Source organism: Arachis hypogaea, chromosome 9 (genome assembly GCF_003086295.3).
Source record: "Arachis hypogaea cultivar Tifrunner chromosome 9, arahy.Tifrunner.gnm2.J5K5, whole genome shotgun sequence".
Classification (NCBI taxonomy): Eukaryota; Viridiplantae; Streptophyta; class Magnoliopsida; order Fabales; family Fabaceae; genus Arachis; species Arachis hypogaea.
In genome coordinates this window covers 11,225,718-11,253,018 of record NC_092044.1, presented here as the reverse complement: position 1 = coordinate 11,253,018, position 27,301 = coordinate 11,225,718, and the positions used below count along the sequence as shown (strand labels likewise).

The following is a 27,301-nucleotide window of genomic DNA, read 5'->3' as shown; positions in this document are numbered from 1 at the left end:
AGAATTATTTGATAAAAATATTTGAAAATGAATTGGTAGAAAGGAAGGTCTATTTCTTCTCAAATTTTAAGATTGAGGAATCAAGTGGAATATATTTTCCGACTGCACACACGTGCAAAATATCTTTTAAGAATGAGTCATGTATAGTACATACGATCGACGATCGTAAAATTCCGGATAATCATTTTAATTCGCTTGCCCATGCTGATGTACTGAAACAAACAAATGAACGATTCTACTTATTTGGTACGTAGTTAATTTATATTAACCCACACAAAACTATTTTTCTTTTAATTTTAAGTTTCGTCAAGAAATTGTATAATAGCATCATTTTATTGATAACAAAAATTTTAACTGTATATTTATAAAAATATTTGAAATTGTATCGTGACTTTTTTTAAAAGTATATCCTTTTATTAATATACTACTATTAGTTTTATCGTTTAACATAAAACAAATGAGTAATTTTTCTTTATTTTATACACATACAAAGTTATAATTTCTTATATTATTTACCCATTTGTCCTTAATTTGGTACTTTTAATTCAATTTTTTTTGTTCAATTAGATATTATTAGACTCTTGGCTAGAAAAGAAAAATTTATACCATGGTTAAAAATAGAGAGAAATGACTAAAACATTGTGATTGATCTTCATGATTTGTAGTATGTAAAATTTTAATATTTTAATATAAAAAATATCTTTTGGTAATAATTATGTGTTGTGATATAAAATCTTTTTTTTATGTATTACTATTTATTTCTTTTAATTCTCGCTTTCATTCAAAAATGAGAGAAAAAAAAGATGCACGCTGTCAATTTATAATCTAATTACTTGATTATCTATGTGATCACCAAACAATCGAATACATAATTATTCTCTAATTTACAAAATTTAACAAAAGCATTGGTAAACATATTGATTTAGTATTTATTTATATATTTTATTTATTTATGTTATATTTAATTTATAATCATATTATATCTATTTTTATCAATATATTTTTTAAAAAAATGCCATTAATGTTAGTACATGGGGTAATAAATAAATTGAATGATAGAAAAACGTAATTATATTTTTTTTCAGTCAAGATTTAGTAAGATACTATAATTTAAACTTGCAATATTAGTATATTAGTAGTGAAGTAGAGAAAAATATAATATCATATAAAAAAATTTTAAAATCATAATTATAATTTATAATGGAAATCATAATTTAAATATTTTAAATGTGATAATTTTATTTAGAGAATAAAATAATTCAAACATAATTTTTATACATTTAATAGATATATTCAAGTTAATACACTTAATACCATATTAAAAAAATGAACAATGCACATCATATTATTTATTTATTAATTAAATTATTATAATTTAGATTAATTTTAATAGATTAATTTAAAACTATAATTTCAATCTTATCACGTGCATGGCACGGGTTATTATACTTGTTCTTCTTACTAATTTACAATTAAAATGTGCCACATGTCACTCTCTTATTGTAATTAAAATCAAATATTTCCCTCCAAAATTAAAGAGTTCTCTCCTTCTCCATTTTCTTTCTCTATTTCTCTCATTCCTTCAACCACTCTATCTATTTTATATATCATTATTAATATCAATGACTAATGACTAATTTGACAATCAAAATGTGAAACATTATATTTTTTTAATTGCATTAAAATTAAAATTAAAATATTAAAATTGAAATTGAAATATACCTATATTATGTATCATATATTACTATCTAATTTAATAATTAAAACATTCTCTTATTAAAATTGAGAGAAAATATTTTTTTTTTCAAAATTAATAAACTCCCTTCCTAAATTCTCTCATCTATCTTTCTCTATTTTTCTATTTCTCTCTACTATTTTTACTCTATATATAATTTATATTTGCTATTAGTAATTTGACAAATTAAAATATGTCATCCAATATTTGTTTACAATTAAAATAAATATTTTTCTTCTAAGATTAATAAACTCTCACTCTCACTCTTATTCTTCATCTTTATCTTTCTCTCTCTTTTCTCTCATTCTCTATTTTTTCTATTTTTCTCTTCTACAGAAAATAAAATTAACAAAATAATATAGTTTAAATAAAAAATATTATTATTATTGTTATTATATACATAATTTTTTAATTTTTTATTTAGTTTTAAATTTTTACCGCTTATCTTTTTAATCTATATTTTTATTTTTCTTCTTTCAAATATTTATTACATATAATTTGGAGAGAATACTAATGTTATAATTAAAAGTTAGAATCAAGATTTAATTATTTAAAAAAAATTAATTTTGAGTTAATTTTATAATTATCAGTATAATTTTTTTATGCTAATATCTAATTATAATTTTATATATATAGAGAAAAATATTATTTTTAAATAGCAAGTATAAAAATTAATCATTTCTATTTTTGCAACAGACTTAACAGTTAATACTTAATTAAATGTAAAAGTATACACGTTAAATAATTTTAAATCTTAGATAACAAGTATTAACATTAATTATTAATAAAAAATTAGACTTTCATATAAAAATAATAGCTAAAAAACTTATTATTTGATTTTTTATTTATAGATATTTTTTTGATTATTTTAGTTAGAGACTTTTGTCAATCTATAACTTTTTTTTTTGTAAAAGTAACTTTGATTTTATAAATTTTTTTACTACGTATAATATATATTGTCAGAATAAAGTGAACTATAATTTTAAAAAATTTATATTTCCGTAATAATATATTATTATGGATAAAAATACTAGTAATTAACTATTTTTGGACACTTATTTGTCATATAGAAACAACCATTGATAATGCGAATACAAAATTGACGATTGGTTAAAAAAATACAGGTGAAATTCGATAGATGGTTGAAAACTCGTTTAAAAATAATATTTGAAGAAGTAGTTCAGAAAATTTTTTTCTTTTTCTTTTAGGTCAATGCTACTATAACTTGTTTGTTCATCTCCTCCTAATATCTTTTAAACCAATTTTTTAAAATTATTTTGTATAAAATAAAATATTTTTTTGTGGTATAATTTAAATAAATTTATTTAAAAAAATTATTAAAAAATATTGATGAGTTATTAAAAATGGACAAAAGAGTACTGTATGAAATTCGAATTGATAGCTCATTAATATTTTAAAGAAGTCTCGTAATTAAATATTTTGTTAGCTTTTTTTAATGCATGAAATAAAATATATATTTTTAAATTTTAAATTATTAATTTTTTTAATCAATTATTAATTTTTTAATAAAAGAATGGGTAGAATTAAATCATGAGTAATTCGAATCTAGCCAATTCGAATTACTATGTGCAGCGTGTGTGAGTGTAATTCAAATCACCCTGATTCAAATTACTGTGGATGTAATTCGAATCACGTTGATTCGAATTAGTGGGTGTATGCGTGTGTGAGTAGTTCGAATCAGTTTGATTCGAATTACATATAATTAGAGTTCGAATTAGGCTGATTGGAACTATATATAAATGGCTCTTAGTTGATTCATGAACTAGTTTTTGGTTTGACGGATTTCTGTAATTTTTTCCTCTCCTTGGCTTAATATAGTGATTTTGTCTTAATTTTTTAATTATTTTTAATTATATCAAGTATTTAAAATATTTTGTATATTAATAAATAATAATATATACTATATCTAAATTTATTTTAAGAATATATATTAAGAATAAGATCGGACACGCTGACACGTGATGGTATTTAGGTGTGTCCAAGTGTGCCCGAAAATTTTTTTTATTGAGATACGGTTTAGACACAGCAGACACGCGTGTAGGACGAGTTTCAATGAATGTCGTGTCTAAAGTGTGTCCGACATGCAGATACGACAACTCAGCAAAATGTCGGTGCTCTATAGACTCCTACTATATATTTTCTTTTGATTAGAGTGAAAGTCTTTTGATTAAAAAAATTATAAGAAATTAATTTTTAAGTAGTTAATATCAGATAACTTTTTTTGTTGGAACAAACTTTTTTAACTTTTATTGTTAGAGAATATAGGATTTAGGATTAGAATTTATGGTATAAAATTTATAATTAAAAAATTTTGGTTGATATTAACTAAAAAATTAGTATTATACGAGGATGTCAATTATTTTGGCATAAGGTTCTTTTATTGTCAGGTGGTAGACAGTATTGTTGAAGGTAGTGGAAGAAGCTATTTTTATTTATACATTGTCTTGCTTTAAGTTGTCTGATGGTTTAATTTCGAAAATTTACTCTCTATTTTCTCAGTTTTGGTGGGGTCAAAAAGGTTCTGAAAGGCGGATGACTTGGATTAGTTGGGACACTATGACTCGCCCACGAAGAGAAGGAGACCTTGGATTTAAAGATCTCAGAATCCAAATAAAATTTGGCGCTTTTAGACAAACAGTTTTAGCAACTGTAATACAGCCTACTTTTTAATTATCCAAAATCCTAAGAGGTAAATACTTTAGCAATGGTAATGCTATAACGGCAGAAATTGGAGTCTTACCTTCTTGGGGATGGAGGAGCATACTGGAAGGCCGAAAGATTGTTAAAAAAAGGTCTTAATTGGGTTGTGGATACTGGAGAGAATATCCGAACCTTTGAGGATCTTTGGCTGCCTCCTCCGTATCCTTTAATGATTTCTGACATGCCAAATAGACAGGCTATTTTTGAGTTGGTTTCAAGAGTTAAAGATCTAATTACTGAAGACAGGAATTGGAATCAAAATTTCATTCAACAATTATTTCCCCAAGACGTTGCAAACAAGATTTTGTCAGTTAAAATTCAGCAGAGTAGGGACAAATTGCAATGGGATTTGAACAAATTCAAGCAATATGATACAACTTCAGGTTACAGAATTGGCTATTTATTTTACCATCCGCCTCTGGAGCTTTGCCCTAATTATATACAGCAGAAAAAGTCGTGGATTGATTTATGGAAGTTGAACTTGCCTCATAAAATTAAGCTATTTATTTGAAAAGCTCTCCATGGCCGGCTTCCAGTGCTTGCTCAGATTCATCACCGCATCCTATCTATATCACCACTATGCACCTACTGTCATGAAGCAACAGAAACAGTCACTCATTGTTTGATCGATTGCTCTAGAATTAAAGATGTATGGTCTCATAGTTATCTTCGTAACTGTCTTCCCCCTCAGAGTCCTAACGACTTTTGGACATGGTGGACTGTATCAACAGAGATGGTTAACCCGTTGAAGAATGTTGACCATAATCCTCAATTGCTTGCCATCATTTGCTAGAACTGCTGGAAAGCTCGCAACCAGTTGATTTTTGAAGGTTCTACTTTAATGCCGTCTGCCATTCTAGCAAGCTCTGTCAAGTTACTCCGTGAAATCCAAAAAATTCTCAGTTTAGGTCGTCACCTCCATGGGGCAAACTCTTAGTTGCATTCAATTTGATTTATCATTCTTTCTTCTTTAAGAATTTTCTTCGTTTTTCAACTACGCACCGTTAGATGAATGCCTTAAGTGTAGTGTTATTGAAAAATTCCCACCTTTTATTATGTTGTCCTGCTTTTGAACATCTTTAATTTGTATTTCATTTTTCAATAATTAATGAAATATAACCTACTATCTTTAAAAAAAAATTCTTTCCTTAGCAGGCAAGAAAACAAATCCAAAAGGAAAAGAATAAGAATGAGTTTGAACAAAGAAAAACATGTGATAAGTCAGAAGAACCTCGAACTTGGTGGTGTTTAGGTTTCTCAATTTCTCTTTGTTCCTTGAACCCAATGGAAGTGTTATTATACTTTGAGCTTTCCATTTCATAAGCTTCTTGAGCTTCTCCTCTTCTTTCACCATACAACACACCCTTCCACTTGAATACGGTATATTTTTTACCATTTAATTTTTTTAATTGTTGTATTATGGTTCCAAAATCCCACGCGGACTGAAATGTATGTTTATCTTAAATCCAGTTGTTAAAAGTTAAAACATTGCATTGTTCATAATTTTTTTTCTTTTATTACTATTTTTTCGGTTGAAGTACATAACTCTATTGATAGAAATACAATGGCTGTCCCAAAAGTGAATGAAATGTTGCTTCAAGACCTTGAAGAAATGGGATTTCCACGGTCACAAGCCACCCGGGCACTTTATTATTCAGGTCAATTTATTTATAGAAATATTACGAAAAATGTTAGAAATTCATTCAAAATTATTATTTTTATTCATCAATTCGTCATTAATGTTTAAAAGTATGTGATTAGATTATTAAACCAAAAGAGTTTAAACTGATAACTAAAAATATAAAAAATATTAAATTCTGATAATTTTCTAAATTTTTTTATATTATTGAGATAATACTCATTTTGTTATACTCTACATGTGTGATTTAATAAATGAAAATAGTCATAATAAATAATAAATATGACTTAAATTAATCTTCGTATTTTAAGACTAATTAATTATTTAAATAAAAACATCTTCACATATTATAGTTAAAATATGAATACATATTATATTAAATAATTTAGTGAAATATATCAAATAAAATCATCTTTATTACGAGATTCATCCCATCAACTTGTTATCTTTTATACAATACACATGCATTACCAACTAATTAGATGACATGCAGTTTTTATATATCTATTAAAAAGATGTTTACTTATATTATTACATGCCTTCAAAATCATGTTCTCGTAAATATATATATATATATCTTTGACAACGTTCTTTGGGCTTAACAAGGATGTTTTTCTTCACCAGGCAACAAGAACTTAGAGGATGCAATACATTGGACAATTGATCACGAAAATGACCCTGATATTGATGTGATGCCACTGGTATTTATTTTTTTTTTTCTTACAAATTATATTCATTTGAAGAATTTGGATTCTCGAAATTTTAAATTTTTATTTTAGACGATAAAATGAGATCTCTTACTATTGAATGCTTTTTTTTATATTTTTTTTAGTTCTACCTATATAAAATAAATGGTAATAGATTATATTTTATTCTCTAAAGTAAAATTCAAAATTTAAAAGATCCAAATTTGTTCGTGTTACCATATTCAATTTTATGATATACAATTCATTTATTGCAAATAAAGCAAATGAGAGAGAAAGCTTCAACACATTTATCATTAATTAACTCAATTGTTTAAATTTCAACAGGTAGATGTAGACATTGATATTGATTCTCCTCAATCCTTCCCTATCACGGAAGAAATCAGAATCAAAGCTCAGAAGCTAAGGTTTTTTAATCTTTCTTAATCGCTTTCTTTTTCTTTTAATTTCTTTCTTTCGCTTTCTTTGTTAATCAACTAGTTCTGAGTTTTCTCTTCATAATTTCATTTAATTTTTTGTTATTATAGGGAACAAGAGCATAAGAAAAAAGAGGAGGAACAAAAAAGATTGGAGAGAGAACGGGAGAAGGTAAAACCACTTTCCCAACGTTTGATCCATATTACCGACCCTATACACTGTTGACAATGCTCAAATTGTTCTTGTTGTATTTATTATTTGTTTTTTCTCATCTTCTAGACTTGACCTTATGTTTTCTTTATGAGGTTGAACCATGATTGTAGCTAGTGCCAATGGGGAATAGTTACCTAAACAAATTCAAATCCAACAGTGAAATGTCGAAATTAGTGGTTACAAAGAAAAATGTTAGAGGATAATTAGAATTTATTATTTTTTGTCATTAGTTAGTTATCAATATTTAAAAGTATAGAATAAAGTATATTGTTGAATTAGTAGACTAAAAGAACTAGACTAAAAGAATTGAGTTAATAACTAAGTGACGATAAAAAATAATAAATTTTGATGACTTTCTAACATTTCTTGATTACAAATATACTATCAACTTTGATGAAAATACTAGATTTTGGGTTATACTTGTAGTCCTAAACTCCAGGTACGTACATAAGATTCAATTACAATACACAACACATTGCAAATTGAGAATATTAAGTTTTAATTGGTGTTTATTTTTATTTTTAATATTTTTTATTTTCAGATTTTTTTAAAGTAAACATTGAAAGTAAAAACAAAAGGTGTTTAAAATAAAAATAAAAACAAAATTTTGTAAATAACTTAAAGTTTATCTTGGTTTACAAGAAATCCACATTGCAGACCTAGGCTTTCAAGCTTATTAGGTATCCTCCAGTGTTTTGTGGGAAACATATTGCAAATTGATCAATTTATGAGGGAAGGAAAATTTTGAAGGCGGCTACTTTTTTTTTTTTTTTCAAAGATAAATATTATTTTGTTAATATAAAATAAAAGAGTTTTCATAAGGAAGTACAAAAGAATTGGGTATTTTCGAAAGACTAAGAGCTTAAAGAAGAGTAAAGTAAGAGTAAAGAAAATTAGCAACATCTATCAGGTATAGCTCACGAATTCACGCACTAAATTACTGGTTTCTTTCACTATCTCTGGTGCCGGACTTATTATTGAAGGTGGCTACTTTAAGATATTTTAATGTGAAGATGATATTGTTAATCGTTATATGATTTAGTCAAACAATATGATTCAGGTGACAAGGTTTACTATGAAAATTATCATGTTTAGCAAGGGTTTTCCACATATATTACTAACTCACATGTGTTCTTCTCAAAGGATCAACAGATTAATTTAGCTAATATTTCCCAGCTCTCACTAATTCAATCCAATTTATTAGATGTTAATAATCATACGTGTCATAGTAGAATACTTAAATTTGAAATAAACAAATAATCAAACTTGTTTACAGTAGTATAATAAAAAATTTTATGAGATGTCAAATATATATTTCTATACACAACATGATCGAAATAGCTATTTTCTAGGCACTAGAACCTGTTGTTTTCCACAAGTGGAGATTTTCTGGGGCTTTCTTTGCTGTCTTATGTCTTAGTTGATTAACCTTAGACATGGCAGCATTGATTTTTATAAAAAAAAATTAATTGCTTTATTGCAGGAGAGGATTGAAGCAGGTAAGAGACTCCTTGAGGCAAAGCGAATTGCTGAAGAAAATGCAAGACAAAGGTATCTTAATATTTAAAAGTTTTCTTTCTTTTATATGCAATAAAAAATAGTTATTCTTACTTGGTAATGTTAGAAAAAAAAGTTTAAATTTATTTTATTTAATATTTATTTATTATAAAATATATTAAATAAAATAAAAAATAATAAATTTTGACAATTTCAAACATTTTCACTTCTTACTTTATGACTAAGGGGTGTTTAAGATCCGGTCCGGTCTAAAATTTGGCTCGGACTCGAGACATATTTTATCGAGTTCGGATTTTTATTTTTATCCGGTGTTATTTTTGGGTCGGATTTAAGTTTTGCTTCGAGTTATTCGACCCAATTCAAAATTACTCTTTACAATAAATATATATATATATATATATATATATATATATATATATATATATATATATATATATGAGTTAATTAGTAATGTTATATTATATTTTTATAATTCAATTAATATTTTTTATATTATACAGTATTATTTTTGTTTTAAAATAATTTATTTTAATATAAATATGATCTAACATTTGTTAAATTTATTTTCTAAAAATAAAATTTTGTTATTTTAATATATAAAATTTACAAATTTATATATATTAATGTTTCATCAAATCAATTCGGTTTAAGCTAATTTTTTTTGAATCACTTCGAATCGAATCAAAATAGACTCATGTCCTTTTAAACTGAATCTAAGTCTACTTAAACCGGGTTCACAAACACCCCTTTACTTCATATATGTCCTATTTTATATATTGTCAGGAATTTAGCCTTGAGAAAAGCAGAAAAGGAAGAAGAGAAAAAGGCAAGGGAAAATGTTCTCCAAAAACTACAACAGGACAAGGTATAATAGAACTAATTTTCTTAAATATTGACCCTAATGGAAAATTTCCTTTTCATATTATTTGAAGTCTCAGACAGCACAGCTATTATTGGCACTATTATCATTACCTAAAGCTAAAATTTGTTCCTAATTTCTCATTACTATGTCAAATGCTGCTCTCCAATGTCAGCTAATAAAAAGACAAGAAATTTTAGTAACTTGCATCCACTTCTAGGGTATTAGTATCAGTTCCAAGAAAATATAAACTAAAAATCGGTCAAAAAGTTGTTAAACCGGTTCAATCGATTTGGTTTTTTAGAAGACAACCGATTTAAAATAATAAAATACAATAATTTTTTTTATTTAAAATATATTTTTTATATAAATATATTATTTTATTCTTCCCAGTTTAACTTCAATTAAATCTTTATGCTTTTAGACTTTTAAATTTTCCAATTTTGATAATCGTTTGGTTTTTATTTAAAATATAGGATAAATCACTAAAAATACACTTGAATAATTTTATCGCTCATAAAAATACACTCAAATTTGGTTAGCGATAAAAATACCCTTAAATAACTTAAAAACGCGACTAAAATGACTAACATAAACTATGTATTCTCAAAAAATATTTTACAAATTGAATTTTGATACGATTTTTTACAAGTATAATTAAAAAAATGAGATACTTTTATTATTAAAATTTGATCGTTTCGCTAAGTATATATTTTTTGTGAATTTTTTTATCAATAACTAATAATACTTTTAAAAAATAAAATAAAAATATAGAGATCAAATTTTTATCCCATTTTTTTATATATTTTTTAAATAATTATCTAAATATTTCTATAAAATTTTATATCAAATACATAAGCTGATAAGCAATTTGTGAAATATAGAAGTTGTTGGTTACTTACAAAAAAATTTTTTTTTTGAATATTTTTATCGCGTTTTTAAATTATTTGATGATATTTTTTGTTAATAATAAAATTTGGATGTATTTTTGTCCGCGACAAAATTATTCGAATGTATTTTTAGTAGTTTAGCCGAGATATATTTACTTGTTCATTACTTTGTAGCCAATATTATTCTGGGTATTGTCCATTATGACAAAACTTACAAATTTAGTTATATTTCTCTATATTTACAGATAAATAGAAGATCTAAGCATGAATCAATATTGCCTATAGATGGCCTAGCCAATGTCAGATCATCTGCTACTACCATCGAACAGCAAGATAAGGTATCATTAATTAAGATAAGTTTCATTTTAACCCTCAAAAAGATGATATAATATTGGCAATTAGGGTGTGTTTGTTTATAAGTACAAAACACAAAAATATAAAATTATATTTGACATAAATAAAAATATTATGTTTAAAAATATTGAATTAATATATTTTGTATTCATTTTAATAGAAAGAATATAGAAATACAATTAAAAAATATATTTTATTTTTTATTTTTTATTATTTTTATTAATTTTTTATAATTATATTTTTTATTATTTTATTTTCTTTCCAAATTTTTTAAATAAAAAAAATAAATTAAATTTTTATAATTTATTACCAAATAAAATATAAGAATACTATTTTTTATATCTCTATTTTTGGTATCTTGTTTTTTTGTGTATTCTTGTCTTATATTATTCTAAGAATCAACCGCAGCTTTAAGTCTCTAAAAGAAAGAAATGCACTACTAGTCCTCCAAATGTGAACAATGTTTGAAAACATTGCCCCTTACCAAACATTATATATCTTTGAAGGTTCAGGGGCATGTTTATTGCTTTTGGAAGCTAAATTATTATTGTTGCAGAACATCAATTATCTATACTAAACATTTGTGTGTCTTTTATGTTGGTAGATATTTCAGAATCCAAAACCTGTTTCCACAATTGAAAAGGTTGATTACTTAAGGGAATGTTTGAGGTCTCTCAAGCGTAAACACCAGGTGAATCATTCATATATTCTTTTATTTAAAATATTTTTTAAGTTTAATTATTCTATTGATTTTTATAATTTTATTGAATTTTTAATTAAGTTGTTATATATATATTTTTAATTAGTTCTTATACTACTTTCAATTTTATAATTAAATAATTTCTAATGTAAAAAAATATTAAAGTTAACTGAATATTTTTCTATAAATTAAAAGTATCTATAATTAAGAATCTAAGTAGATTTTTTACCACATATTTTTAGAGAGAAATATTCTGATAATTTTAACATTTTTGACATGAAAATATCTAATTACAAAATTAAAAACAGTATAGGAATTTAATTGAAAGAAAAAAAAATATAGAAACCTAATTACAAATTTAGTGAAATTATAAAGACCAATAGAATAATTAAATCTATTTTTTACCAGCTTTTTATCTAATAAGGGATCATTCTGTTCATAACTATTCTTATAACTACACAGATGTGTTTTGAATAAACCATCATTTTAAGTTTTTAACACTCCAAGGATTAGTTTACCAATAAAACAGAGAAAAATGATTTTGTTTAATACATAGTTAGACAATATTTGTGTTGTTAATAATTTAATATTCATGACATAGCTGTGTTATAGATGTTCTTGATAAACAAACTTAACCTGCAAGATTATCAATAGAATATAACATGTATGTCATAGAACTGAATTACAATGTTGTTTTGTAAGTTTTTCTATCCCCAATTCTTTTAACAAATTTGAAAGTCTTTATAGGCCGAGCATGGGAGAGTCAGAAAGGCCTTCGAAACACTTTCAATTTATGTTGGAAATGTTGTCAAGAATCCAAACGAGGAAAAGTACAGGAAGATCAGACTAAGCAATCCGTTATTCCAAGTATGAGAACTTCATCACATTAAACTACTCTCAAAAGATTCTATTATAATTCAATTAGGTAGCATTTGTTTTGGACTAAAATTTGGGGACTAGGATTTAGTACTGTACTTGGTGGTTAGATATTAGAATTAAAATTTCAGAATTTAAAATTTCAGTTCTTTCAATACCTCTAAAAATTGAGAACAACAGAGAGTAAAATCTTTTGGGATAGAGACGAAAATTTTAATAATATTTTTTTTAAAAATATTTTTATTTAACTTTTCAAATTCTAAATCTTTCCTACAATTTTTATATTTATCCTAAATTAAACATCATACTCAGACATAACTCAGTCGAGTTCACATCATGCAGCATCTACATCAACAAAATCATCACCATGCTTAAATTAGGATTCAAATATTCAATAATTAGCATCAAGATTCAGGAGTAGTGATCCATTTTTTTTTCCGACAATGTTTAAACAGGAAAGAGTTGCAAGTTTGAATGGAGGTGTGGAGTTTCTTGAACTCTGTGGTTTTGAAAGAACCGGTGACTTCTTGTATCTACCTCATGAAAAGTGTGATATAGCATTACTAAATTCAGCTGGTGCTGTGATGAATTCTGCAATCACAAATCCTTTCTTTGGACTTCTAAGTACTTAGATCTTTTCTTTATTATTTTTAGAGATTATCATTCAAAATTAAAAATAGTGCAAGAAATTAAGTGCTTTCCAATATTGTTAAAAATGAACTTATATGTTTGTCAAGTATTGAATATTGTTAGTAAACAATAATAGCTTGGGAATGAACTCAGCTTACTTTGTTGACAGAACATCGTTGTTCATATTATTTTTTATCTTGAATTGGATGGAGAACCGAATAAATACCAATAAAAAACTTACACAAATGGTGCAATGGGGTGCTCACAACTGGATCTCTTAAGCAATTCATAAAAAAATTGATTCTTAACAATGTATGAGGAAGTATTGGCAGATTTCAATATTTTTATAATTACAAAGCAGAACAATTTATTAAGTAAATTGTTGTTAAAAAAATAATTTATTAAGTGAATAATTTATACATTAATATTATTTAAAAGATATGCAGTTTTTATTGAATAAATATGGAAACATTTTAAGCTAAAGAGATGCCGCTTATTATTTTTAGAAAATATGTCCCATGTGCTTGTGTATCACAAAGAAATAAAGCAGAGGATGTGATTTTTATGGCTATGGAGTTCAAAAAATTGGATGCGCCGATTTTCTTTTTGGTTATACGGTAGTGTCCAAAAATCATACTCAAGTTTTTTTTTTTAAATTATAAATGGACGGTCTGATTTACAATTTAAAAAGTGTAAAAAATTTTAACATTAAAATCGAATTTTCAAAAACTAATTTGGGTTAGTCGAGTGGTCAACTCACTCGTCCGCTTAAACAAGTGTATCCTCCATCTTGTGCATGCAACAATCTATTGGCCAGTATCAGATTCTTAAACGAAGTTCAGATCCGCAACGGATTAAGAGCCCGTTTGGGAAGTAGCAGAAGCTACTTTTTTTACTTTTAGATTATGAAAAGTCATAATTTATGTGTTTGGCACTATTTTAAAAAAAACTTTTAACTTCCCGAAAAGTTAATTTGCAGCTTTTTGAAGAAGTAAAAATATATGACTTCTTGCTTCTCGAGAAGTCATTCTACCACTTACTTAAAAAAAATTTAAAACAAAAAAATCTATTTTCCTTCTTGACTCTATGAAAAATAATGACTCTTCATCACCATTTTCACACAAGGTCTGCTAGAAGCATTGGCCTTCCACCATCATTCTCACGTAATGTTTCAAGTCTCATCATTTTTACGTAATGAAACATCTGATGAAAGTATTGATCCTCCACCACATTTTCAGACAATATTACATCTGAACAACTTACTGCATATATTCTTTATAAATAAATTTTTTTATCATTTTATCACTATTTTTTATTATTAAATTTGTATTCAAGTGTGGTATGAAATTTCAGTTTTAATTTTATTTTTTTCATATGTAATTTTATAGCTTATTATTATTTTCATAGTTAATTATAACAAGTTCTTGACCTCAATAAAGGAGAAGAGAGTTCTAATAGGAGTAAAAATAAAAAATAAAAAACAGCAATAAAATATATATTGACATACATTTTATATTTATTTTTTATTTTCACCTACCATATCATACACAATATTAGTAATTAGGTTATGTAAAATCAACATTCAATATTGGAAAGTATTTGTTATCATCGTTATTTTAATATGCATTCTCTTTTGTAAAAAAAAAATCTTTTGAGTTATTTATCCAAACGCTACAACTTTAAAATAAGTACTTTTATAACTAAAAATCCAAATACAAAATAACTTATTTATAAGCTGCTATTAATAAAAGTCCTTATGTTTTAAGTTCCTTTTTCAAAAGAACTTATTTAAGTTATTTACCCAAATTAGGCCTAATTCTTAACTGTTGGGTTGGGAAATACTGTGAGAAGATTTGTAGATTGTCCTCCCTCCTCAAACAAATCAGATGGTCTAATTTGATTAATATTAACTTAAAAAAAAATTAACTCCATCTCAAAAGTAAAACATCAAAATTTCCGATAACAAAATACTACACACAGAGATGCAGCATCCCCATTAACCTTGACGAAATTACCGTGATGAAAAATTCAAAATAGGATGTCTCCCGAATTCATTCCATACACAGCAGCATAAATCAACCTCCATACAAAGTATTTTCTCCATGAGTAAAAGTCGAATTGCATTCTCTTTGAAATTGTAAATTTGGTCTTTTATGAGATATTGTATACTACTATTACATAATTTAAATCAAATACTTTATGTCGATAGTAAATTTAATCTTTTATTTTAATCATTTTCCCCTTTGTACAAATTAAAAAATAACTTTAAACTAAAATTTCCTAATTTTAATTGTTAATTAATTAGTTCCAATCAAGGTTAAATTCCAGTTCTCGAATTCCATAGATAGATTTCCAACAACTACCAACTATATCAGATTGTATTTTACAATAATATATCATTTTACACACTTTGTCAAACCCAAATAATAATAATAATAATAATAATAATGCTTTTTTTCATTGGAAAGATGAAACTTTTTTTCTTTCATTTTGTTCCAATTCATTTTCTTTCTTCCATTTTTTACTCAACATGCAAAAGAAAACAGGCAGTCAGTATCATTTTTCTAAGTGCACTTCTTAGGTTCAAATCTTGGACAAATTCTAAAGGCAAATTCCCCTTAAATGCATTCATTAATAGGCACATGTATAATAAGCTCCAAAAAGTTGACAGGTTTTGCCAACATAACTCCAAACTAACCTGCTTCATGTCTAAGATTTTGGGGAAATAATATTACAAAAGAAATTGAAGACAGTCAAAAGAGCTATGCTATTACACTTGGCTTTCAGACGCTGATCAATCCACCACCATTTCATGAACATGTGCTTCAAGCTAAGAGTATCAATATTAGACCTTTGACTCTAGCGCTAAAAGTATCTTCTTTCTTGGCCCCTGAAACCAACAAAGCATGTTCATAATGTGTTCAGGTAAAAAGCAGACCATGTATACTACATAATAACACCTGAAACATACACTATCAGGGAGCTAAAACCCAACATGACCAAAGTGATAATACCATAATCACAAAAATAAATGGAGCCACTGTGATTTCGTGGTATTAAGCCAACCAGAAGCACTGCCCTTTAATGGACCTAGCTTTCCAGAGGAAAAATCATTATGGTACCATAAAATTCTAGAAACACAACAAATCTGACTACTTCACCCTTTATGGGCAATTACAAGGCAAATGACAGTCAGCTACTTCTGATTTGTGCAATGAACAATAAGTTTGAAAGCTAAACTTACAGCCATCCCCGAGGACAAGATCATTTCCATTTTAGTGTGTTCCAATTAGGGTTTTAATCTCACCAGCTACCAGATAAACTAACTAATGAGGATTTAGGTTTACAAACTAACTAAACTATTTGGATCAACATTAACATCAAAAGGGCCTTAAAATATAAAAAGATGCCATTTTCAAGTTACACAAGTCCACATGACGGATGCTACCGCAAATTATTGCTGCAAGAAACAGAAACAAAGACTAGTTTGATGCATACCATTGGTATACCCATAGCCTTGAGATCCTCATCAGTCATATGATTAAGGGCTGCCATATCAACCTGAAGAAACAGCTTTTATATGTCAATATGAACTCTTATTGTCAAATTAAAACCCAGTTACTTTCAACAAGAGACTTTCATAATGAGGCAAAAAAGATATAAGTAGATGCAGAGCATACTTCTTCTGCCTGAAAAGTTATGAGATACTTTTCGAGACCCAATGATTGCAAGAAATCATCCACCGAAATATCAGCCTGTATGGCAAGAAGTTATATCTCGTTACTTTCCTTTAATTAACAAAGAAAAAAAATATATACATAATAAAGGAACAGGCAAACCAAATTTAACAAAATTAACTTGGTTTTTCCTTGAACATACATTAGGAAATTTCATCCACTTAGAGTGAATGTACATGACTAAACACAAAATGAACCCCACCAAACGTATTAACAGTTCAGCACCTACGGCTACTATTATCTCAAGTCCATTAGAGTAATATAATACTGAAGAATCAGGCTGCGTCAATTGCATGCATAATAAAGCCAATGCTTCATGCACTTTCAACTTCTTCCACTTGGAAAACTGACTGCTTCTTTGCAACATTACAACCCAACAACAATTATATCACATCCCCAAGATCAAAGATGGCTCGCCATTATATGTAAAATTGAGAAAAAATAGCCCCCATGGCAATCAATTCATTAATGCTCTTGGCCCATGAAACTAATTATCATGTAGTTTACCAAAAATATTTGTAACCCATAAAGTACAATAGAGGTACACTAGCTAAAAATTGTCATCAAATTCTAGTGAGAAATAACAATACCTTCTGTGGCAACTTTTTAGGGACTGAATTAGATGGTCTCTTGGCCTGTACTGCAGGAGCCTCAACACCGACACTTTTACTGCTTGGTTTGGCTACCACCTTTGACTTTGGTGGATCAATGTTTTTAGGTTGCACAGTCATTGTCCCAGATAGCCTTTCACGAAGATCCCGCACATTTGGAGCAGAACTCCTTCCACTCTGAGTTGCCGGTTGAAGACCTTTCTTTTGAAGCTTAAGACGAAGATCATGAGAAGTAACTTTGCGATCTTCACAAGCCATTAACAAAAAGAAGTTAAAACCCAAAAAAGAAGTACAGGAATCCAACAAGAGTGGCAACTTATACTTGCATATGATAATAACATAATCAGTCCATACTAGTGATCCGGGATCCATCATCATCATCAAAGAGATCATGTTCCCACTTGTCATCTTGCCTTTGCCTGCAAAAGTAATGACCATAAATATATCATTAAGTTTTCCCTTCATTAAGCATTCAAACATCCAAGATGAAATTGCAACATTGGAGGCACAACGTAACTAACTAACTGAAGCAGTTATAACTATCCAGTCAAATAGAGAACATTCTGGAGACAGAAAGGCAGTAGCCAGTATCTCTCCGCCAGTCAGCCTTCTAAATTCTCATGACTTTATTTCATCTTTCTTCTTCTTTATCTTTAAGCCGCATAACTACCATTTAAAAGACATTCAATACACGCTCTGAATATCATTTTCACCAAATTTAACCAGCAAAATAAAAATGATCCTATGGAAGCAGATTTAACTTGTGCAAAAGAATTTTAGATCGATGGAACATGAGATATTCAACAATACTCCAGTACCTTCCACGCAGTTGAATGAACTAAAGGAAAATGAAGTTACCCTAAAAGTTTAACCTCATATACTTATGCTTTAAGGAACTAAATTAGAATCCTATGAAAACTTGAACTTAAGAAGTTTGGGAATTAATACATATGGATTATGCCTTTCTTCCCTATCATGGAGCTTCATGAGGTATGCTGCTAATTTGGGACATGAGTCGCAAAGCAAGTGAAAGGTATTAGTTGTTCTTTCTCTCGTTTAGTTCTCTTAAAGTCACTTGACAATGGTAACTGGTGGTGCACCTCGGCGAATGGTCTGAAATCTGAATAGGCCTATACTTCATTCTTTCTGTTGGTAGGAGCTAAGATATCCTTTTGTGGTTTTTGTTCTCCTTGTTAGTATGAGGGGAATGATGTTAACCATGTGAGATTTCCTATTGAGACTTAGGTGGAAGCTATTACTGTTAACTGTCATTTACAAATAGTAAATGAAATAGCATATCATGACTCCACATGCCAGTAAATTGACAGAAAAACCTAATAATTAGACCTCTCTCCTACAGGACCTTGAATTAACATTGGCAGCTACAAAATCTCCATATCATCACTAAAACTTTACATCAATCAAACATTACATTGGCAAACAAGTCTGCTAAATTTAGTATATTCCACTACCATGTGACCTTACAAAGTGGCGTAACCAAAAGCCAATTGAGTAATGTAACCCAAAGACAATCCTTGTACAAATCCTCACCGGTCTCTACCAATGTCTACAAGGAATTAAGCCTTAGGGAGGAGAGTTTCAAAGCATCCCATCAAGGTACCACAAAACAGCACCAATTCCAGTGAGTAGCAAATGCCTGTTTCAACTCAAGCAGACCCCCTCCCTCACAGACCCAATCAAATACACTTCTCACTTGCCTCCACATTCACTTGAATCCAAACACAACGAGTCCACAAGGAGACGTACAATTAAGAACATAAGCAACGCCCAATACTTTGCATTAACTTCAGTCAATTCTTTTATCCCTCATTGTAAGTCTTGAGTGGGTGCCGAAGCTAACCCTACTCTCTCCCCAACCCGAAATTTTTGGCAACGATACAAATTGAAACAGACCCTTGTTCTACCATAGCCTCTAACAAGCAACACATGCATGGTGGAATTAATGCGCACTAATAATTATACTACCCAAATGTGAGTTCCAAGAACAAGCCAAATCCACGAACACGATTATCAGCATAAAGGGGAAAATGAAAAGAAAAACAAACCTCTTGCCGGTGATTTGCCGTTGCGGCCGTGAAGAATCAGTGACGGTGTTTCCGTTAAGGCGTTCCTTGGCGGATCTCCTGACTCCACTGTCCACCCGATCAGCATACATCTTGTCTATGATTTACTCACTGTTCTCGGAATCGACGGAACAATTAGCCCCAAAAGCTACTACGAACCCTAATTTCGCAGCAAATCGGAGAAAGCAGATTCAATGGTAGGGAAGGGGGCACACCCCAGTCGCCCACCGAATGCTGAAATGGAAGCAGTGGCAGCGAATCAAAACCCTAAACCCCCCGGTCTCCCTTTTTACTATTTCTCCTGTTTCCTCTTCCGTTTATGTTTGGGTCGGCGAAGAGAAAACAGAGCTTGAGAGAAGTTGAATCTTTACGTCAGCAAGATTAACTCGGTGCGTTTGCGTTGGAGAGAGAGAGAGAGAGAGAGTAAAAAAGGGGCCTCTTCGCTGATTTTGGCTTTTTGGAGTAATGGTTTTTGGCGCCCCACAAGAGAAATGGACAATCCGGAGTGTTATTTCAGCAGCAGGAAAATGTAAATATCATGCAAATGCAATGGATTCATTGAAGGTAGGCTGTTCACACGGTCAAACCTAAACCATTTAAATTAAATCATTCATCTAATTTAATTCAAATAAAAAACTAATTAAAATTATAATTTTTGAAAAATTACATTGAATTGAATTTGGATTTACTATTTAAAATTGATTCAATTCAACTTAATATAATATAACATAATTGTTCATACCTAACCCAAAATATAAATCAGGTCCAAAAATAGAAAAAGCCCAAAAGACAGCTATTCATTACCGACGTCTTCACAGGTTGGACAAAAGCGCTGCATAATAACATTTTTCATCTCTGAAGGAGTTATAACCAACCCCTAATATCTCTTCCCACTTTTGGAAGAGGGATCTCAACAAACCTTACAAAAAAGGGACGGTTATCCATCACCAAGAGTGGAACTAGTTCAACGGTGGTTATTGGCTCATCACTTATAAATACACTGATACTCTCAAGTATACTTAAGTTTCAATACACTAAAACCTGCTAAGACCCTTGCTGACTTAGGCATTAGAGTGTTTTGCAGGTACCGCCCCTCATCTCCTCATAAACAACTCGGACGGTTGCTTGTCGCAAGCTAAGTCGGAAACCACCTCACTAAGAGTTTGGACCTCACGTTCAAGCCCAAACACGATCCAATTTCAAGTAACCCTCGGAACATTGGCGTCGTTGCCGGAGACTTAGGAATCAGCACTCCATGGCGGTGATCACCTCGAAGACGGACGTACAGCGTCAGAGTCAGATCCAGAGTAGTAAGACACAGTTAACAACGACCAAGCCCTCATGGTACCTCCTCCAAGAATGGAGGAACCACATGGTGAAGACACCTCAGTTGATCATCATCATAGAAGAATCCTCTCCGAGGTTTGTCACCTGGAAGGAGAACACCAACCCCATTCTACCGACCTCATGGGGCTGCTACATGGACATCATGGCCGACTCGAACAACTAGAGCAAGAGTTAAAGCGATAGCGGGAACGTGAGGAGAGAAATTAAACGACGAAGAGAGCTGGAAGAAAAGCTTTCAAAGCAAGAATCTGACCTCTGAGGCAGGAATTCGCCTACAACTTGAGAAAACACCCCGTTGGGAGGAGAAGATCCTTTCACCAAAGACATCATGCGGGCAAGAGTTTCTAGAAACTTCAAAAATCCAGACACGAATCTGTATGATAGGACGACCGACCCGAGGCACCACCTAAGTAACTTCAAAAGTCGGATGTACTTTGCTGCGCCTCAGATGCTACTCGCTGCAAGGCCTTCCCGACAAACTTAACAAAGTCGACCATGAAATGGTTTGACAGCCTGCCACCTAGGTCGGTTACTAGTTTCAACGACCTTGCTCAGAAATTCCTTACATGGTTTTCAATTCAAAAGGAGAAGGTCAAGCATGCACCCAGTCTACTTGGAGTCAAATAGAAAGTCGGCAAATCCCTCAGAGACTACATGGAGAGATTCAACAAGGCGTGTTTGGAAATCCAAGACTTACCCACTGAAGCAGTAATAAAGGGATTGGTCAATGGTCTCCGGGAAGGTCCCTTTTCCTAGTCTATCTCCAAAAGACACCCGACCTCATTTAGTGATGTACAAAAACGAGCTGAAAAGTACATCAATATGAAAGAAAATGCTAGGCTACGAGAACCAAATCGTTGACTAGGATATCCTTATCAGGCATGAAAAAAGGAAAAGGAGCCCAAGAAGAAAGAAGAATTTAGCTTAGAGAAACCAATGAGATATCAAAACTACACTCCGTTACGAGTTTCTCTCATGGATATCTACAGGAAAATTTGTCATACTGAGAAGCCCTCCCCCCCGCGTTCGATCAAAAATAAAAAGGGGGAAAAGCCGCAATGAGTATTGTGAATACCACAAGTTGTATAGGCATTCTACAAATGACTATTATGACCTAAAAAATGTGATAGAAAAACTGGGTAAAGAAGGTCGGTTAGATAGATATCTCATGGAAAGGTCAGACGGCCATGGAAAGAGGAAGAGAGATAACAAAGAAGTCGGCTCGAAAGAGATATTTGAAGGAGATCTATTACATCCAAGAAGAGACCCTCGACCTCCCAACCATCTCTTTCACAAAAGAGGACGCACAGGAAATTGCATCTGGGCATGATGATCCCGTAGTAATTACTATGATACTTGCTAATGCTTTACATAGGACTTTGGTGGACTAAGGAAGCTCAACTGACATACTGTTTAAGCTTGCATTTGACAAGTTAGGATTGGAAGAAAAGGAATTAAAATCCTATCCGAATACCCTTTTTGAGCTAGGGGATACACCGATTAGACCATTAGGGTTCATCTCCTTACATACTACCTTTGGGAAGGGATTGAAGTCAAAAACCCTAAACATCGACTACATTGTCATGGATGTAACTTCAGCCTACAATGCCCTAATTGGCAAGACAACTCTAAACCGACTAGGAGCTGTTATTTCCACTCCCCACCTCTGCGTGAAATTCCCAACACAGGATGTGCTACCATTAAGGGAGATCAGAAGCTGACAAGAAAGTGTTACAATGAAAGTTTGAATCTATGAGGTAAAGGTAAGGAAGTCAATTTGATCGAGCTCAAACGAGTCTGAGAAAGTGGTGAACTGCGACCACAGCCTAAAGGGAAGATCAAAGAAGTCTAAATCGGAGAAGAAGTCGAAAAAAAAACATCAACATATGAGTTAATATAAGGATAGATTCGAAGAAAGAACTCGTAAAACTCCTGCAAGAAAACTCCGATCTCTTCGCTTGGAAGGCCGCCGACATGCCAGGAATAGACTTCGGGCTCATGACGCACAAGCTGGTGATATATCCCGGTTCCCAACCTGTCCAACAGAGAAGACGTAAACTCAGACCAGAACGAGCTCAAGTGGTCGAAGAGCAAGTTTAGGCACTACTAGAAGCCGAATTGTTACAATGCAAGTATCCGACATGGTTAGCAAATGTGGTATTGGTAAAAAAGCAAAATAGGAAATGGAGGATGTGTGTCGATTACACCGACCTCAACAAAGCCTGCCCAAAGGATCCGTATCCCCTTCCCAATATCGATGCTTTGGTAGATTCCTCTTTAGGATATCAATACTTATCCTTCATGGATGCATACTCGGGATACAATCAAATCAAATCCCAATGTACAAGTCGGACTAGGAGAAGACGTCGTTCATCACACCCAGAGCGAATTACTGTTACGTGGTCATGTCATTTGGATTAAAAAATACAGAGGCCATAAATCAAAGGTTGATAAACAAGATGTTCGCACCTCACCACAGAAACTTAATGGAGGTATATGTGGACGACATGTTGGTAAAATCTAAGGATGAGGCAAATCTCCTGTCTGAGCTCTCACAAGTCTTCAACATCGTAAGAAGACACGGGATGAGACTAAATCCCACCAAATGTACCTTTGCAGTAGAAGCAGAAAAATTTTTGGGATTTATGCTCACACAAAAGGAAATTGAGGCCAACCCTGACAAGTGTAGAGCAATCTTAGAGATGAGAAGTCCGATTTTTTTGAAAGAAGTCCAACAGTTGAATGATCGACTTGCAGTTTTGTCCAGATTTCTAGCAGGATCGACTTTGAGATCCTTGCCACTTTTCTTGCTACTTAGAAAAGGATGCCAATTTGAGTGTACTCCTAAATGTGAAGAAGCCTTTCAAGAATTCAAGAAATTCTTAAGTCAACCACCTATCCCTACCCGGCAAGAAATGGGAGAAGAGCTCGTGTTATACCTAGTTGTTGCTGATAAGGCAGTAGCCTCAACATTGGTATGAGAAGATGAAGTTGGACAACATCCTATTTATTTCACTAGTAAAGTGTTACAAAGGCCAGAGTTAAGGTATCAAAAAATAGAGAAATTTGTATACGCTTTAATCCTGGCATCTAGGAGGCTCTGACCTTACTTCCAAGTGCACACCATAAGAGTCCGGACGAATCAACCCATGAAGCAGATTCTTCAGAAAATGGACATAGCAATTCAAATGGTACAATGGGCCATAGAACAATTCGAGTTTGACTTAAGGTATGAAACTCGGACAAACATCAAAGCTCAATGCCTCCCGACTTCATAGCAGAATACACAAGTGACAAGAATAAAAACTCCACGACCTGGAATCTTTATGTAGATGGATCCTCTAATAAGGTCGGGAGTGGTGCGGACATCAAACTTGTCAATGAAAAGGGAGGTCAAATAGAGCTTTCCCTGAAGTTTGAATTCCCTGCTTCCAATAATCAAGTCGAGGTTGAAGCCCTGATTGCAGGCCAAAAACTTGCCAAAAAAATTGGAGCAACCAAAAGTGGTAGTTTTCAGTGATTCTCAGATAGTAACTTCTCAAAGAGTACCAGGTAAAAGATCCCAATATGAAGACATACTTGGAGAAAACACTTGAGCATCTTCAGCAATTTCTTGATACCGAGGTCCGACATATAACTCGGGAACTTAATAGTAGATCAGATGCCCTTTCTAAATTGGCGAGTACCAAATCAGGAGGAAATAATAAAAGTTTGATACAAGAAACTCTCAAGGAGCCCTCAGTTATTAAGTCGGATAACAAGTCAGACATTCTACCTGTCTCCGGCTTAAATCTCAGATGGAGGACTCCCTTTATCAAATATCTATAATTCGACATCCTTCCCGAGGAGCAGAAAGAAGCCAAGAGAATTCGGAGAGAAGCACAGAACTACATCTTGGTACAAAATGTCATTTACAAAAGAGGAGTATCCATACCTTTGTTGAAATGTGTTTCGACTTGCAAGATTGAAGAAGTCTTGGAGGAAGTACATAATGGCATTTGTGGAAACCATCTCAGAGCACGGTCTCTAGCTAGAAAAGTGGTTTGAGCTGGATTCTTCTAGCCGACCTTGCAAAAGGACGCGACCGACTTTATTAGAAAGTGTTCGCCTTACCAGATGCATGCCAACTTCCATATCGCTCCCCCCGAAGAGCTCATTAGCGTAACCTCTCCATGGCCTTTTGCGAAATGGGGGTTGGACCTACTCTGACATTTTCCCAAAGCCCTTGGACAGGCTAAGTATCATATTATGGGAGTGGATTACTTCACTAAGTGGATAGAAGCAGAACCACTAGCCATTATAACAGCTCAAGGAAGTAAGAAATTCCTATACAAGAATATCATTACTCGGTTCAGAGTTTCTCACTCCATTACCATAGATAATGGTACCCAGTTTATCGACTCTACATTTAGGAAATTAGTAGCTAGTATGAAAAGCAAACATCAGTTCACATCCGTGGAAAATCCCCAAGCTAATGGACAAGTAGAAGCAGCTAATAAAGTCATATTAGTTGGATTGAAGAAGAGGTTGCAAGATGTAAAGGGAGCTTGGGTAGAGGAGTTCTCGCAAGTGCTCTGAGCTTATCGAATAACCTCTCATTCTGCGACGGGGGAAACACCCTTCCTACTTACATACGGAATAGAAGCGATGATCCCTATCAAAGTAAATGAACAAAGTCCAAGAGTCAGATTCTATGATGAGGTTGGGAATGTTCAAGCCCAAAAAGAAGAGCTTGAACTCCTCCCTGAAATCTGAGAACAAGCCCAGATAAGAGAAGTAGCGTTGATGCAAAGGATGTCAGCCATATACAATAAGAAGGTCATACGAAGAAGCTTCACCACAAGCGACCTGGTCCTGATAAGAAATGACATCGTGGTAAACAAGTCGAGCAAAGGAAAGCTCGCCGCTAACTGGAAGGGACCTTTCAAGGTGACCGAAGTCTTGAGAAAATGCTATTACAAAGTGTCTGACTTGAATATAGTCGAGCTCCAAAGGTTGTGGCATGCATGCAACTTGAAGAGATATTATAGCTAGAAGCGCACCTCGCTCCCTGATGTACTCTTTTTCTCGGCTTTAAGATTTTTTCCCGAAAAGGGTTTTTCTGGAGGGCGTTTTAACGAGGCATCAAAGTGAGGACTAGGGGCAAGAAAGTTATCACCCTTAGAAGCAAAGCATTTTTTACTCTTCATTAATAAAATTATCTTTTAAATTCCATTGTTATTTCTACGATACGCACTGACTTAAGCTAAAAAAAATGCAAAAATCTGTTGCCCGACCTATATGGTCGGTAAGATGAAGTGACAAGGTACAAGTCGGTGTAAAGAGGCTATAAATGATGATCATGCCAGCACGGAAAAAATTAAAGACTTAGAAGTCGGAAAACATCCAAGCAACATAAAATGCATCACAAAAATAACCTAAGTTACAAAAACAACCCAATAATAAAACGGGTCGTTCGAACTAAGTAATGGAAAATCCTTTTTAATCTAAATCCTAAGGAAAAGGATATTTATTAAAGGCTTTCGCAAAAGTCTCATAAATAGTCATAAAACCAGCTCAATAACAGATGAGTTGTCCGACTTATATGATGAAAGCAATCATCCTAAGGCAAAAGGAAATCCAAATTTATTAAGGAAGATCAAAAGGAGCAGTTATTAAATCCTATCAAAAGGGCAACATCCACAATCAGTAAATAAAAGCAAAAACTAAAAGTTGTTAAGATCCTTTAAGAAGGACCAGAGTCAACAAAAGTACGCAAAAGTATACACAAAAACATAAAATAAAAGGTCCCACAAGCCAGGCCTTAACAAAAGTACTAAACATGCCTAATAAATGGATTTTGATCTTTAGCTACAGAGGAATCAGGTTCAGTGGAGGAAGTCGGAAGGTTCTTCTCAATTGGGACGACTTCTGACTGAGGGGAAAAACTCAGTACTGCCTCCTCGAAAGTAACGACTTCTGGAGGAGGAGACTCAACCAAACGCTACCCATCATTCTTGAGCTCGGAGTCGGTGGGATGACGAGGGAGACAGACGATCTTCCCGTTAACTACGACCATATCAGGGTTAAGAGGAGGCAAGTCGGTAGCAATAACCCAGGCTTGGCTCTTCAAAATCTCAAACACCTCCTCTCTACCCTCAGCAGCTGACTCCTCTAAGTCAGCATACTCATCTTTAAGTCGCTTCACCTCCTCTTCAAATCCAAGTTCTCCCCATAAACTCGGATATAGTTTTCTTTTCCCTTCTTCAGAAACCTTTCGGCCATAG

At 31.7% G+C, this 27,301-nt stretch overlaps 2 protein-coding genes across 3 annotated transcripts; one reads left to right on the top strand and one right to left on the bottom strand.

Annotated features, from left to right (window-relative positions):
- Nucleotides 1-5,669: 5,669 nt before the first annotated feature.
- LOC112712904 (uncharacterized) lies at nt 5,670-13,510 on the top strand. 2 transcript variants are annotated; one of them, XM_025765771.2, is made up of 11 exons: nt 5,670-5,836; nt 6,014-6,114; nt 6,720-6,796; nt 7,127-7,206; nt 7,327-7,387; nt 8,913-8,980; nt 9,731-9,812; nt 10,942-11,034; nt 11,655-11,741; nt 12,498-12,617; nt 13,082-13,510. In XM_025765771.2, the coding sequence occupies exons 2-11, from the start codon at nt 6,021-6,023 to the stop codon at nt 13,256-13,258; spliced, it is 939 nt and encodes a 312-aa protein (XP_025621556.1). In that variant the 5' UTR covers nt 5,670-5,836; nt 6,014-6,020; the 3' UTR covers nt 13,259-13,510. The 2 variants fall into 2 exon arrangements, with proteins under 2 accessions (XP_025621556.1, XP_025621555.1); XM_025765770.2 differs by having other exon boundaries at nt 5,995-6,114.
- A 2,345-nt stretch (nt 13,511-15,855) lies between these two features.
- LOC112710372 (uncharacterized) lies at nt 15,856-20,282 on the bottom strand. The gene is made up of 6 exons (XM_025762554.3): nt 19,671-20,282; nt 17,959-18,023; nt 17,584-17,849; nt 16,937-17,011; nt 16,755-16,817; nt 15,856-16,146 (listed from the first exon to the last, which is right to left on the bottom strand). The coding sequence occupies exons 1-6, from the start codon at nt 19,778-19,780 to the stop codon at nt 16,102-16,104; spliced, it is 624 nt and encodes a 207-aa protein (XP_025618339.1). The 5' UTR covers nt 19,781-20,282; the 3' UTR covers nt 15,856-16,101.
- Nucleotides 20,283-27,301: the final 7,019 nt, after the last annotated feature.